This window comes from Gouania willdenowi, chromosome 17 (genome assembly GCF_900634775.1).
Source record: "Gouania willdenowi chromosome 17, fGouWil2.1, whole genome shotgun sequence".
Classification (NCBI taxonomy): domain Eukaryota; kingdom Metazoa; phylum Chordata; class Actinopteri; order Blenniiformes; family Gobiesocidae; genus Gouania; species Gouania willdenowi.
Genome location: NC_041060.1, coordinates 3,268,308 through 3,281,644, shown reverse-complemented (window position 1 = coordinate 3,281,644; position 13,337 = coordinate 3,268,308). Strand labels below are relative to the sequence as shown.

Below are 13,337 nucleotides of genomic sequence, written 5' to 3'. Positions count from 1 at the left end.
CAGATTTCTTTTACACACACATGCAGACACACACACACACGCACCCACGGAGCCCCGTTACCCCCCAGATCTGTAGCAGCCCGAGGCGTTTAGGAAGCACGGCTCGCCCTGTAGAACACTGAGTCGATGCGAGGGGTCTGCAGAGGTCACGTCTTAAAGGTAACAGTTAATCACTGAGGGCTCAGGAACAGCAGAACAAAGACGGGAGGAAAAGAGGAAAGGGCAGCAGATACCCGACTGGAATCAGTGTACAAACTGTCCCACACAGGGTTGAAAAGGGAGAGGAACTAAACCCAGAAAGACAATTCACATTTATTAACAATCAGTTGCACAAAATGTGCCACCTTTGTTTTTGGTTTTTTTTTTCCCTCTAAGGGACAGCACGTGTGAGTGAGTTCTGTAGCGTCTTGTTTAGGGGAAGGTCTGTGTTAGGTCGTACTCAGAAATCCGTCTAAGTGAGCTTTTAATGCTCTTATGAGAAGTAGTGAATGCAGCAACTGCTAAAACAAGTGTTTTAAAACAAAATAAGCTATAAAAAATTATATAGATATCAAATAATATTGTGCAATATTGCAAATTTTTGTATCGCCAAAAGAGAAAACTCAATATATCTCGAATCTCGATATATCGCCCAGCCCTAGTGGTTCACATTATAATGGTATCAAAGAAAGTTTTGCCCTGTTCCTATTGATATTTTGAACATCTGTACCAAAAACTGGGCCAATATAACGTCAGCAAAGGGTGGCATACTTTTTCACAAATTCTATTGCTCAACCAAAGATATCAGAAACTTATATACAATATAAAGGTAAGTATGGTCTATCAATAGTTTCTCCCTGTATTTATACTAAATTAGTGAGAACATTAGAACAGTTCAAATAGTATTCCTGAAAATACAAAAAACGTCAACATCCCTAAATGTGCAGCGATTGACTCCATTTTTGGTAACGGATGCTTTCAGTGTCAATGAGAACAAGGCAAAAAGCGATCTGGCAAAATTTGGTGAATTTTTTTTCGTGAACCACCCTAATATACTGTACGTGGGGCGGACTGTCCGCCCTCCTCAGAGCGTTCATACTCGAGCACACCACTGCGGAGTAGTTTCCATTCAAATCCTACATTTCCCACAACCCTTAGCGCTTCTCTGTAGTCCTTGGGACTAGGACGTGTTTTAAAGGTGTCGATACTTTCATAGCTCAACTGCCAGCTTTCCTCTAAGCTCGTCTCCATTTTTCAGGCGGGTGAAATGCAGGTCGGTGTTAAGGTGCGTTCACACCGAACGCGACTTCAGCGACTCAATTGCGCAATATGAGTCGACTTCCTTTCAAACGACTTCGAGTGACGCTGTGTGGCGACATCCATTCAGCAACGAGTTTCTCCCCACATTTCTTCAACTTACTGGGGCCAAATGAAAGTACAATACTCCTTGAGTAGTATATTTTGCGTGAACTCATCCTTTAGTAACTCCGTAAGTTAATCATTTAAACTGTAAGTACTAGTGGAGGTGTGTATGATAAGTGCTGTAAGTGTACGGCTGGAGAAGAAGTGTGTAGCCCTCTCAGTGCTGGCTCTGACTCTGCAGACACATGCTATTCATACTATTCCCCAGTCGTCACTTCACTGGAGCGATGCAGCGAGCAAAGAGCGCGGCAATGTTCAAGCAACTCATCACTGGCGATTTAAGCAACTGTAGTCACTGAAGTCGCGTTCGGTGTGAACACACCTTTACATTTGATTCGGATTTGAGTTTTGCACTTAATTGGCCTGGCTCTGTGGATTTCAAACCTGCAACAACAAAAACCTGAAGCACACCGAAATATCCCCGTTAAAATCTGACGATACGATTCACAATTTGCATGTCACAATATGATATATTCCAACACTAACCATACCGATATAATAAATACAATAAATTTCATCTTTACAAGTTCAAAATGGTATGAAATACAATTTATCTCATTCATTTTTAAGCTTGCGATAACCAGTAAATGTTAACGAACTGTAATTCAATATCCAAAATTAAAAAAGTGGTATGTTCATCAAACTGTCAAATTCAATTTTTCAAAAAAGTTAAACGTTTGCTTCTACATCAGATTCTGATTCTGTTAAGTTCCTAATTTTTATTTATTTTTTTAAGTAACCACATACATAGAGCATGTTTGTCACTATCCGTCTCAAAGATGTACTTGCATGTCATCGTAGGGCGACCGTGGCTCAGGTGGTAGTGGATCGTCCTCTGATCGAGAGGTTGGGGGTTCGATCCCAGTACCTGACTATGTGTCGAAGTGTCCTTGGGCAAGACACTGAACCCTAAGTTGCTCCCAGTGGTCGACTAGCGCCTTGCATGGCAGTCCTGTCCCATTGGTGTGTGAATGTGAGAGTGATTGGGTGAATGAGCTGATATGTAAAGCGCTTTGAGACTGTTTCAGTGTGGGGATAAAGCGCTATATAAAATCAAGTCCATTTACCATTTACTCTCCACCTTGTCCTACTGTCTCCCAGTTTGGACGCTCGCAACTAAGGAAATACTTGAACCTGTGGCTAGACAACAGAGCTTCTAAGATTCACCACAGGCTCCCTGGTTGGACCCACCATTGCACTGCTCTATCACAGACTTTCCAGAACTATGCTCTGAGCCATGGGCTCTACTTCCATCTGCTCAACATCTGCCTCGCTGTCTGTTCTGGTCCCAAGACCCAGTTCTCGATCCACCACAAACCAAATCTTACCCATACCTAACTACAGGAACACCTACGGACAAAACAATTTTTTCTGTGAGCTCACCAGGGCCTGGAACAGGATCCCCCTTGCCATAAGAACCCTACAGTCACCTGGACTTTTTAAAAAGACTGGTGAAACTGGTGATGGACACTGTCGCCTCACACCAGTGTGTTCCTCTTTTTGTCTGCGACCATATGTTTTGTGTAGTGTTCAGCTGAAGTTGAATGCTGTTTGTGTTCTGCTGAAAATCACTTCGAATTTTTCTTACACCCTTAATTCTTACTGTGATTTCTTGTTTCTTTGCCAGACAAGGATACCATTTTTTTGTTTGTTTGTTCCCGTTATTTTCCATGATTTTGGAATGAAGCTTTAAATTCCGGTGGAAATTTGCAACCCTTGTCAAACTACTTGTTGGTTTGCCCACAGTATATTTCTTCAGTGTGTGTGTGTGTGTGTGAATGCCTCTCCTGTGTCTGCGTTTCCTCAGAACATTCCAACGTTGGGAACTGTAGCGATCACGATGGCGCTGCATAACTGTGACGAGGTGGCGGTGGCCGGCTTCGGCTATGACATGAACAAGCCGCACGCGCCCCTGCACTACTATGAGACCGTCAAAATGTCTGCCATCAAAGAGGTGAGTGAGTCGAGTATTAGAGCTTTGATCATTAGGGGAATTTTTGGCTAGCGCCACATGACCGCGTGATCGATCAAATGAGGCCGATATATAAATGAAGGAGCTGTGATTGGGAGGGAGCACCTCTCTTGTGAGTTGAAACTGGCCCCAAGCCAAAATACATGAACAAAAGCCTTGAGTCTAGAGTGTGCTGGGGTCCCACGTCCCTCAGAGAGTCTCAGCAAGTTTGATGAAGACTTTTGGAGGTGCAGGAAACCTGAGAACCCATCTGTTGTTTCTACGTGAACTAAACTGAGAGAAAACATCCATTTCCACTCATTAATTGTATCATTATTTCCAATCGGAGGCTGTTCAGAAGGTTCTGTGTTCATTTTCTGTCCAAGTGGAGTCGATGTGCTGACATATGTGAACCATGATGATAACCTTTGTCTGAACTCCCTGTGACCCTTTAATGTTTATTAATGTTTATTATCTCCTGGATCTTCCCAGTTGTGATCACTTTTTTGAGTGTATTTCTAAATCAGTAATTTTACTTGTACAAAGTACGTTTTAAAAGAAGTCAAGTAATTCATTACATTTCTACACCCAACCGTTACTGAGTAAATTATTATCTTTTGTTTTAAAATGATCAACAGACATTGTGAAACTACAAAAAATGAAATGACCAGACAACAACCAAATGCATCACATCATAGCCGACCAATCAAATTAAACGTAATGCACCGCGCACATTTTTTGTATTTTTTGTTTTTAGATTGTATTCTTAGTCTTTTTGTTGTTCATTTGTGTATTTTTCTTGTCATTTTTTGTGTTTTTCGATGTCAAATTTTCTTCTTGCGGTCATTTTGTGTGATTTTGTTGTCCATTTGTGTATTTTTGACGTCATTTTGTGTTTTCACTCATTTTGTATGTTTTAATATCATCCCTTCGCGCCATTCTGAATACAGTCAGATGACGTGTGATGGCATTGAATAGATTTAGTTTAGAAACGAAGTTCCAGGTGGTGGTGGGGGAGAGGAGGAGGGGGGACAGAGACGGCACGTCTTTCTGCATAACATCCTGGTAATGGATGAGGCGGCTTTGGACGCCTGGCTTTGGGAGGCAAAGATAATACGCGATTTGTTTTCGATTCAGGCTAGCTCAGTTTTGATAGCCTTGAGTCCCAGATCTCCCAGCAGTAATCCATTAAAGGGGACATATCATGGTTTTAAATCCTTCCTTTTTAGATATAAATCATACAGTTGTGGTCTATATAAAGCAGAACTGCACTGCTTGGGTCTGAATTCCTCATTATTATAGCTCCCAGACCCCTTTTCTACCCCTTTTCTGATGTGCTTCTAAGAGCAACTCGTTTTGGTGCGGTCTCTTTAAATGCAAATGAGACACTTCATACCCCGCCCCCTCTCCAGGTTCAACTCCACCCTGCTCGGCCATTTTTGTAGTTTGATAGAAGAGATATGGCTATGTAGCGGCGCAGAAAAAGTTTATTCACACGTTATTTACACAATGTCAACAACGGAAGACTTGTCCATCCAGCCTTACATGTTTGAGCCAGAGTCTGACCCAGCGGAGCGAGATGAAAATGAAGATGATGAACCTGCAGAACACTAACAAGTGAGCTAACGTAAGCACCGAGCTAACGCTAGCGCCAAGCTAATGTCACAAAATGCATTTTAATAGTCTTTTCGGAGACAAAAACGGCAAAATAAATGACTAATGAAAACTTTAGACTTAAATTAAACCACGTAGGCCATATCATCAAGGATCTAAAATGAGCACACAGCGCTAACATATGAAGACGGTGCAACTGCTAATGCTAACAAAACAATGACAGGGACGTCTTATCACACTTTTTAGCGTTATTTACAGCTTACCGAAGTGCTCTGTTTGTTGTCTCCAAAGATAGAAGGAATTGACCCCTCAATCAGACAAAGTCTTTTGGCAAATCCTTCTTTATACTGGCGGAGTCAAAAAGGCCAAAAAGGCCCGGTAGGACTCCTTCTTCAGCTTGACGGCATCCCTCACCCCCGGTGTCCACCAACGGGTTCGGGTATTGTCGGGTATTGCGGCCACAGCACCGATCAGCCGCCTCAGCAACAGAGGCACGGAACATGGCCCACTCGGACTCAATGCCCCCCACCTCCTCCGAGACATGGTTGAAGTTTTCCCGGAGGTGGAAGTTGAAGCTCCTTCTGACGGTAGACTGCCAGGCGTTCCCGTGGGCAAAGCCCCGGCCACCAGGCGCTCGCACTCGAGCCCCAACCCTGGGCCTGGCTCGAAGGTGGGGCCCCGGTAGCGCCAATCCGGGCAACGTGAACTGCCTTTGTTGTTTAATGTACATATATGGCTATTGAACCGCTCTTAGTCGGACCCGTCACCTGGGACCTGTTTGCCTTGGGAGACCCTTCCAGGGACATTAAGCCCCCGACAACATAGCTCCCAGGATCATTCGGGTACTCAAACCCCTCCACCACGTTAAGGTGGCGGTTCATGGAGGAGGTCACTTTCAAACTTAAAATATTTTCAGAACTTTCAAAGGTGGAGAATCAACAGAGATATTTAGCCTCAGTGTGATTCAGGTTTTTGTCCTTGTAGGTTCCAAATGCATCTTGGGAAACTTCTAAGTATACTTCAGTGGGAACGCTCACCATCCTAACCATACTTACAGTATATAGTAGACAGTATGTACTCATTGAGTTTGTAGTGTGTAGTACCGAGTGTGACATTTCCAACACAGCCTTTGGGTGTTTTCAGTTTGTCTACACTCAATTACACAGCGATTGCAGTGAATGGGTCGTTTTCGGTCGTCTGTCGCACAGATCCAGCTCTCAGCTAATGATCCTGATGATTACAGAGCGGCTGCAGGACAAACATCATGAATCATCCCAGGCTGAAGTTCAGTGGACAGAAAGCCCAGTCAAACTGTTTGTGCACAGAAAGGGAAAACATGATCACGATTGAGCACACAACAAAATTACACAATGTGACTATGTACAGTATATATTTATAAATAAGTAAAACAACAAAAATACACAACAATAATCTAAAAACACACCAAAAGGCACAAAATTATACAAAATGACTTAAAACTAACAAATACAGATTTGTTTTTTTTGAAAACTGTTTGTGTATTTCAATTTCTTATTTTGTCTGTTTTTGATGTCATTTTATGTATTTCTCTTTCATTTTTTACTTTTTGTTTTTTTGGTTTTGTGTATTTCTGTTGTTGATTGATGTGTTTTTAGATCATTTTGAGTATTTGATAGATTAGATTGGAGTAAGGCTTGCATTTGGCCCCCGAACCACCAGTTGTCCATGCTGCTTTAATGATTAAACTTTTGGGTAGTTGGGATAATAATAATAATAATAATAATAATAATAATAATAATAATAATAATAATAATAGTTAGAATGTTTGCATTTCCTGAAGAAAATGCAAGTGAAGATGCAGGTGCTGGTCTGTGGCGGTGAACACTGCTTTAGCATGTCATTAACCTAGCAGTAATTTAACATTAGCATTAGCTTAACATTAACCTAGCATTATCTTAGCATTAGCTTTAACCTAGATTAACCTAGCATTAACTTAACATTAGTATTAGCTTAGCATTAACTTTAACCTATCATTAGCTTAGCATTAGCTCAACATTAGCATAGAATTAGCTTTGGCCTATCATTAGCTTAGCATTAGCCTAGCATTAACATAGTATTAGCATTAACCTAACATTAATTTAGGATTAGCCTAACATTAGCTTTAACCTATTATAAGTTTAGCATTAGCCTAGCATTAACCTAGCATTAGTTTCACATCACCATTGACTTAGCAGTAGTCTTGTATTAACATTAGCCTACCATTAGCTTCGCGTTAGCATTGCCTCCTGCATCCTCACCACTCCATACCTAACCTAAACACCCCCTTTTATGTTAAACTGCAAGATATTTTCTTCCCATTTGCTTTATTTTGAAAAGCTAAACGTCTGCCATTGTTCTTGTAAAGGTTTTTGAATGATGTATTTCCTGTGTTTCTTCCTCAGTCTTGGACACACAACATATCGAAGGAGAAGGAGTTTCTCCGCAAGCTGGTGAAGGCCAACGTGATCACAGATCTGACCAATGGGATCTGAGCTTACATCCCTCACCAGCTGTGGTCTGTCCAATCCCAGAGGGACTACTGACTACTGACCAGGTAGCAGGGAAACGGGAATCACTCTGGATATTCCTGGTTTATATCAAAGGAAAAAAAAAAAAAAAAGAGATGCACACACGTGCCTTCTGAACCAAAGACTTCCTGCTGGTAGAAGAGGGTGGAGAGAGGTGATTGGTTCCTGTCCTCCACCCCGCCCACAGTGGGAGGAGTCCACTTTCTGGTTGACTTAACTGGAGGACAAAGGGATGGAGGAGAGGAGAGGTTGTAGTAGAATCAGTGCCAAGCGTACCTCGTAGAAAGGAGGAGGGGAGGGGGTGGGGCTTCTCCTTTAGCTGCCTGAATGTAAACACGTTCCTCAGTGTAAATATCACAGGTTTCTACTGGGCTTTTTAAGAAGCTGCAGCACCTCATCCTCCATCATCTCCTTTACTTTAGTTCTTCTCACATCAGTGATGGAATCACACATGCAGAGTATGACCACGCCTTCCACACGCCACAGAGCCAATCAGAAGCTCCTTTCCTACCTGTGGTTCATGCACTGTGGTGCTGCCTGGATTAGGGACAGAAGCAGATTGTGAGCGGTCCAGGAGGAGTGTCCACCTCACAGGAATTATCAGTTCAAAACACTATCTTTTTTTTTTTATATAACTTTTATATTTTTTTAGTGTCCCCTTTTCCTTTCTTTTTTCTTCTTTTTTCCTTTTTCCTTTTTTTTTTTTTTTTACAAATTCGCTTTTTTAATTCTCTTTTTTTCTTTCTTCTGTCTTTTCTTTTTCCCTTTTATTTTTAAACAAGCATGTGCTTTTTTTACTTCTTTTTTCTTTTTCCCCCTTTTTCCCTCCTTTTATTTTTAAAAACAAACTACATTTTTTATTCTTGTTGAACATTTACTTTTGATTTTTTTTCTTTCTTTCCCCTTTTCTTCTTTTATTTTTTATCCTTTTTTTTTTTTTAACCAAATGTTTAAAAAAATATGCTTTCTCTTCGCTCCCCCCCTTTTTTCTCCTTTCCCCCTTTTTTCTTTTTTCTTTTCTTTTTTATTCTCTTTTTTTATTTTCCTCCTTTTTTCTTTTCTTTTTTCCCTTTTTTTTTTTGCAAAAAATGTTTTTATTCTCCTTTTCCCCCATTTTTCTTAAAATAGTTTTTTGTCATCTTTTTTATTTTCCTTTTTCTTTTTTTCTTAAAAAAACAAACAAGCATTTACAGAATATGTGACTGCGAACAAATCTGGCGAGTTTTAAATGGAAAACTGAATTTGTTTGAATTTTTTTTTTTTGGAAAACTGTCGCGCAAAATTCCTGTAAGCCTAAGTTAAATATCCAGCGCTGTGTAAATTATTATTTTTAATGGTAGATTGTTTTATTGCCTGTACCGTGCGGATGAGCCTTAGAGATGAAATCTGGAAACTTGGATCAACTTATGTTTTGGTACTTTCATCTTTTCATCTTTTCATCTTTTCATCTTTTTCATCTTTTTCTCGCCATCATACGCTGACCCGTGTCGGCCCTCCGACCTCATGTTGCTCCAGAGATTTCTTTTATTAAATTTTCCTTCACCAAATGGTTCAAACTCGGATTGTATAAAATGAATATATATATATATATTTTTTGGTTTTTAGGTTATTTTCAATTTATTTATTCAGTGACAAATTCCCAGCAGTCAACGCAGTCACGGGGGTCACAGACGGGGCCTTTTATTCTGTTCCTAAACCAGTGTGTGTGCTCGTGCTTGTGTGTGTGCGCACTCACAAGCGCGCGCGCGTGTGTGTGTGTGTGTGTGTGTGTGTGTGTGTGTGTGTGTGTGTGTGTGTGTGTGTGTGTGTGTGTGTGTGTGTGTGTGTGTGTGTGTGTGTGTGGGGGTGTGTGTGTGTGTGTGTGGGGGTGGGTGTGTGTGTGTGTGTGTGTGTGTGTGTGTGTGTGTGTGTGTGTGTGTGTGTGTGTGTGTGTGCAGTTCACCTTTTGTGCTTCCTACATGTTTGTGGCAGAAAAGCAGCATCATGTCGAAATTAGCGTTTTCTGTCTGTTTCCATGATGTGTGTGTGTGTGTGTTCGCGCTTTTCCATACCGACAAAGATCAAAGTGTGACTGTCTTTCTTTCCGTACGCCCGATCAGAACGATGCACTTTAAACTCTGCCACATGCTTCTCAGTATTTCCACACAGGTGTTCATCATTTATTTTGTATTGCTTTAAACACAACAAGAATGTCAGAATATCTCATCATCAGCATGCAATGCAATCAAATGTATCATGTATGTCTTTTCTTTTTTTTTCTAAATATCGTCCAAAAGTGCATAATCGGTAGAATATTAATCAGCACTTTTGATTTGTTGGTCAACTTTCCTGGGATTAAAGTCCATAACAGCTGACCTCACTATCAGTTCAACCTCCTGCTGGAAACCAATTTAAGCATTAATGTGATTATTAAACTCGACTAGTATCACCATCCATGTCCTGATCCAGTCTAATTTTGTTCCCCCCCCCCCCCCCCAGAGAAAACTCACAAAATGACAGAAAAACATGGAAAACAGCAAAATTGCACCGAAAGGACATTAAAAACGCACGATTACAGTAAGAATACAACGTGAGTCCAAAAAAACTTACAGAATTACAGAAAGTGACAACAAAATACACAAAGTTACTCTGAAAACACACAAAATGACAAGAAAATACAAAAAGTTAACCAAAAAAAGCCACAAGACAGCGATAAAAACACACAAAATGCCATAGAAATATGAAAACATAATAGAAAAAACAAAATAAACAACAAAAAATACACAAAATTAACAAACGTCATAGAAAAGCATACTACATGGAAGTGAAATAAATAAATCGATACCAAAACACATGAAAAACATGCAAAATAACAGAAAAAATTACCAAAATGAGCACATGTAGTCAGTTATAGTTTACTAGTGCGTGAGTACACTTTACTAAAGAAGCAAAAAAGCATCACTAGTACTACTAGTTAGCCTTATATGCTAATAGGAGGGCGGGGAAAGCAAAATCAGACTCCCCATTGGCTTTAAAATAATATTCCAACCAATCAGGGAGCTTGATTTGGTTTTAATCCCTCCTACTTCATTTATATTAGATCTACGAGTGAAGCTTTTGGCTTTAGCAGTACTACTTGTAGATTTGAAACAGTATACTACTACTACTACTACTACTCGTAACATTTTGAGTGTACTAGTAGTACTAGTAAACAAATATTTAATGCTACTAGTAAAGGATTTTGGCAGTAGTGCATGAGTAGACCTTTCTTTTAAAGTAAAATCATCTACAATATTGTGTTTCTAGTATTACTAGTAAAATGTTATTCGTAAAAACTTGAAGCTTTACTAGTATTCCTAGTAACACAGTTTACTAGTAGATGACTTGCTTAACTAGTAAGGTTTACTCCAGCACAAGTGTGCCAAAAATCTTTACTAGTAAACTAAAACTAAACTAGAATATGTTTAGGAGTAGTATTAGTAAAGCTTTGAGCGTTTACTAGTAACATTTTTACGTCTACTAGCACTACTAGTCATGCATAATTGTCTACTAGTAGAGAAAGTTAAGTGCATTTACTAGTAGAATAAAATATAGTCTCACTAGTAGTACTAGTAAAGACAAAGAATTCACTAGTAGTACTAGTAGACTTCATATTAATGAAGTAGGAGGAGCTATACCTAAATCCAGCTCCCTGATTGGTTAGAATATTTTTTTAAGCTCCATTTATTTTTTCTCCCACCTCTTCTTTTTCTTTAAAAACATTTTTTTTAATTTTTTTTCCCCCTCCTTTATTTATAAAATAAAAAACATTTACTTTTTGACATTCTCCTGATTCCACCTTTTTATGTTTGACTTCTTAAAAAAAAAAAAAAAAATCACAGCCAATGGCAAGCCTGCGTTTCTTGTTATTAGCATAATGCTAACTGTTGGCACTAGTGACACTTTTCCTACACTAGTAACGTCTACTTGTGCACTAATAAACTAAACCTGAGTACATGTGTTCCTAATGTGATACTAGTAGAGGTTACATTTAATGAATGTTGGAAGCTGCTGGTGAGAAAAAGGGTGGAGTCATCACGTGTGATGTCATCAACACATGCAGTGGTTGGTTTTTTATCTCCATAGCGACACAACAGTGTGTTCTGTGTGGAACTCATCCGTGATCAATGGATGCTGACTCAGACTTAGTTCTTTTAAACCTTTTTGTTTTTTATATTTTCTGATCAATGCTGGAGGAGTTTAAAACGACCCAAATCACCTCTTTTTCTTTTTTCTTCTTCTTCTTCTTCTCGTAACGAAGCAGAATGTATCGGCTTTTATCCTTCGTTGTTTTTACTGGTTTTTATTTTTTTGCCATTTCACTTTCTGAATCCAAGTAATGAAACAAGTGTTTGTAAATGACTTTCTGCAGCTCCAAATAAACACATTTATAATGGACCTTAGTGTGTTTGCTCTACTTTGTGTAGTTTCTCAACCTTAGGGTCGGGACCCCATTTGGGGATGTGATACACTGGGAGGGGGTCCGTTGGATGCCTTCAAGAAACTAAAAATATTTTCTAAACAATTTGAACCCATTTTAGCCTTTTTTTCACCTTTTTCTGTAATTAAACCAAACTTGCCATATTTTAACCTATTTTCATCACTTTTTCTTGACAAATTTTTGCTCCTTTTAATGCATTTTTTTGATACATTTCTGCACATTTTCAGCACTTATAAACCCTTTCCACCACTTTTCTACCTAATGTCATATGTTGACTCATTGTTGTCACTTTTAACCTCTTTTCATATTTAATGCTTATTTTTGCCAATTGAACCATAATCACCATGTGTCTTGCCCATTATTTACCAGTTTAAAGTAATTGTTCCTACTTTTTTTTTTAACATTACCAGCACTCTCCTCCCCCCATTTCTGCCATTTTTAAGCTAATATTGACACTTTGAACCCTTTTTACCACTTTTTTTTGGTCTGTTTTTGGACACTCTAATTTGCAACTTTTAAGCAATTTCTGTGGTTTTTAAAATCCCATTTCACCACCGTTTCCACCATTCTAACCCTAACCTAATTTGGGGTTGTGAGACACTGGTAGGGGGTCGCTAGATGTCTTCAAGAAACTAAGAATTTGAGCCCATTTTTGCCTATTTCTACCCTTTTTTTTTGCAACTAAACCAAACTTTCCATATTTTAACCTTTTTTCATCACTTTTTCTTGCCATATTTTTGCTCCTTATTAGACATTTTTCAACACTTCTAAACCCTTTCCTCCACTTTTCCAACCTAATGTTACATATGTTGACTCGTTATTTTCACTTTTAGCCTCTTTTCATCATATTTCATTCCTAGTTTTTGCCAATTTAACCACATTCACGATTTGTCATGCTCAATATTTGCCAGTTTAAACTAATTGTTCCTTTGAACTCTTTTTACCACTTTTTTGTTCACTCTAAATTGCAACTTTTAACCAATTTCTGTGGTTTTTAAAATCCCATTTCACCACCTTTTCCACCATTTTTGGTCACTTTTAACCCATTTTTATTTCTGATTAAAACAATGATTTACATCTTTAAGATGACTATATATATATATATGGCCAGAATAATAATAAACGTTCCTGGATAACAGTGGATATTATTCAGATGAATAAATAAATGTGGTTATCACAGATTCATAGAACAATAAACCATCATTTTGCTGACTTTATTGATGAACCCCAAAAATCTCTCCCCTTTATTCCCCCTTATAGATGACCCTGTCTCCACATGACTGTTCTTCTATGTTCATGTCTGTGTTCAACCACCTTCAGCTACAGTGGGGGGTCCCTGGTCTCTAGAACCTTTATTTTGGAGGTC

General features: G+C 39.1%; 1 protein-coding gene across 5 annotated transcripts in view; it reads left to right on the top strand.

Moving 5' to 3' along the window:
- st3gal3b (ST3 beta-galactoside alpha-2,3-sialyltransferase 3b) overlaps nt 1-7,772 on the top strand; it is a 75,608-nt gene extending 67,836 nt beyond the window's left edge. For 4 of the 5 annotated variants that reach the window (XM_028472727.1, XM_028472726.1, XM_028472724.1 and 1 more), the window contains 2 exons: nt 3,209-3,355; nt 7,387-7,772. In XM_028472727.1, the coding sequence (XP_028328528.1) occupies nt 3,209-3,355; nt 7,387-7,476 (237 nt within the window). In that variant the 3' untranslated portion in view covers nt 7,477-7,772. Of the gene's footprint in view, nt 1-2,502; nt 2,804-3,208; nt 3,356-7,386 lie in introns of those variants that run through there. The other variant, XM_028472725.1, reaches the window with a different exon arrangement.
- The last annotated feature ends 5,565 nt before the right edge of the window (nt 7,773-13,337 follow it).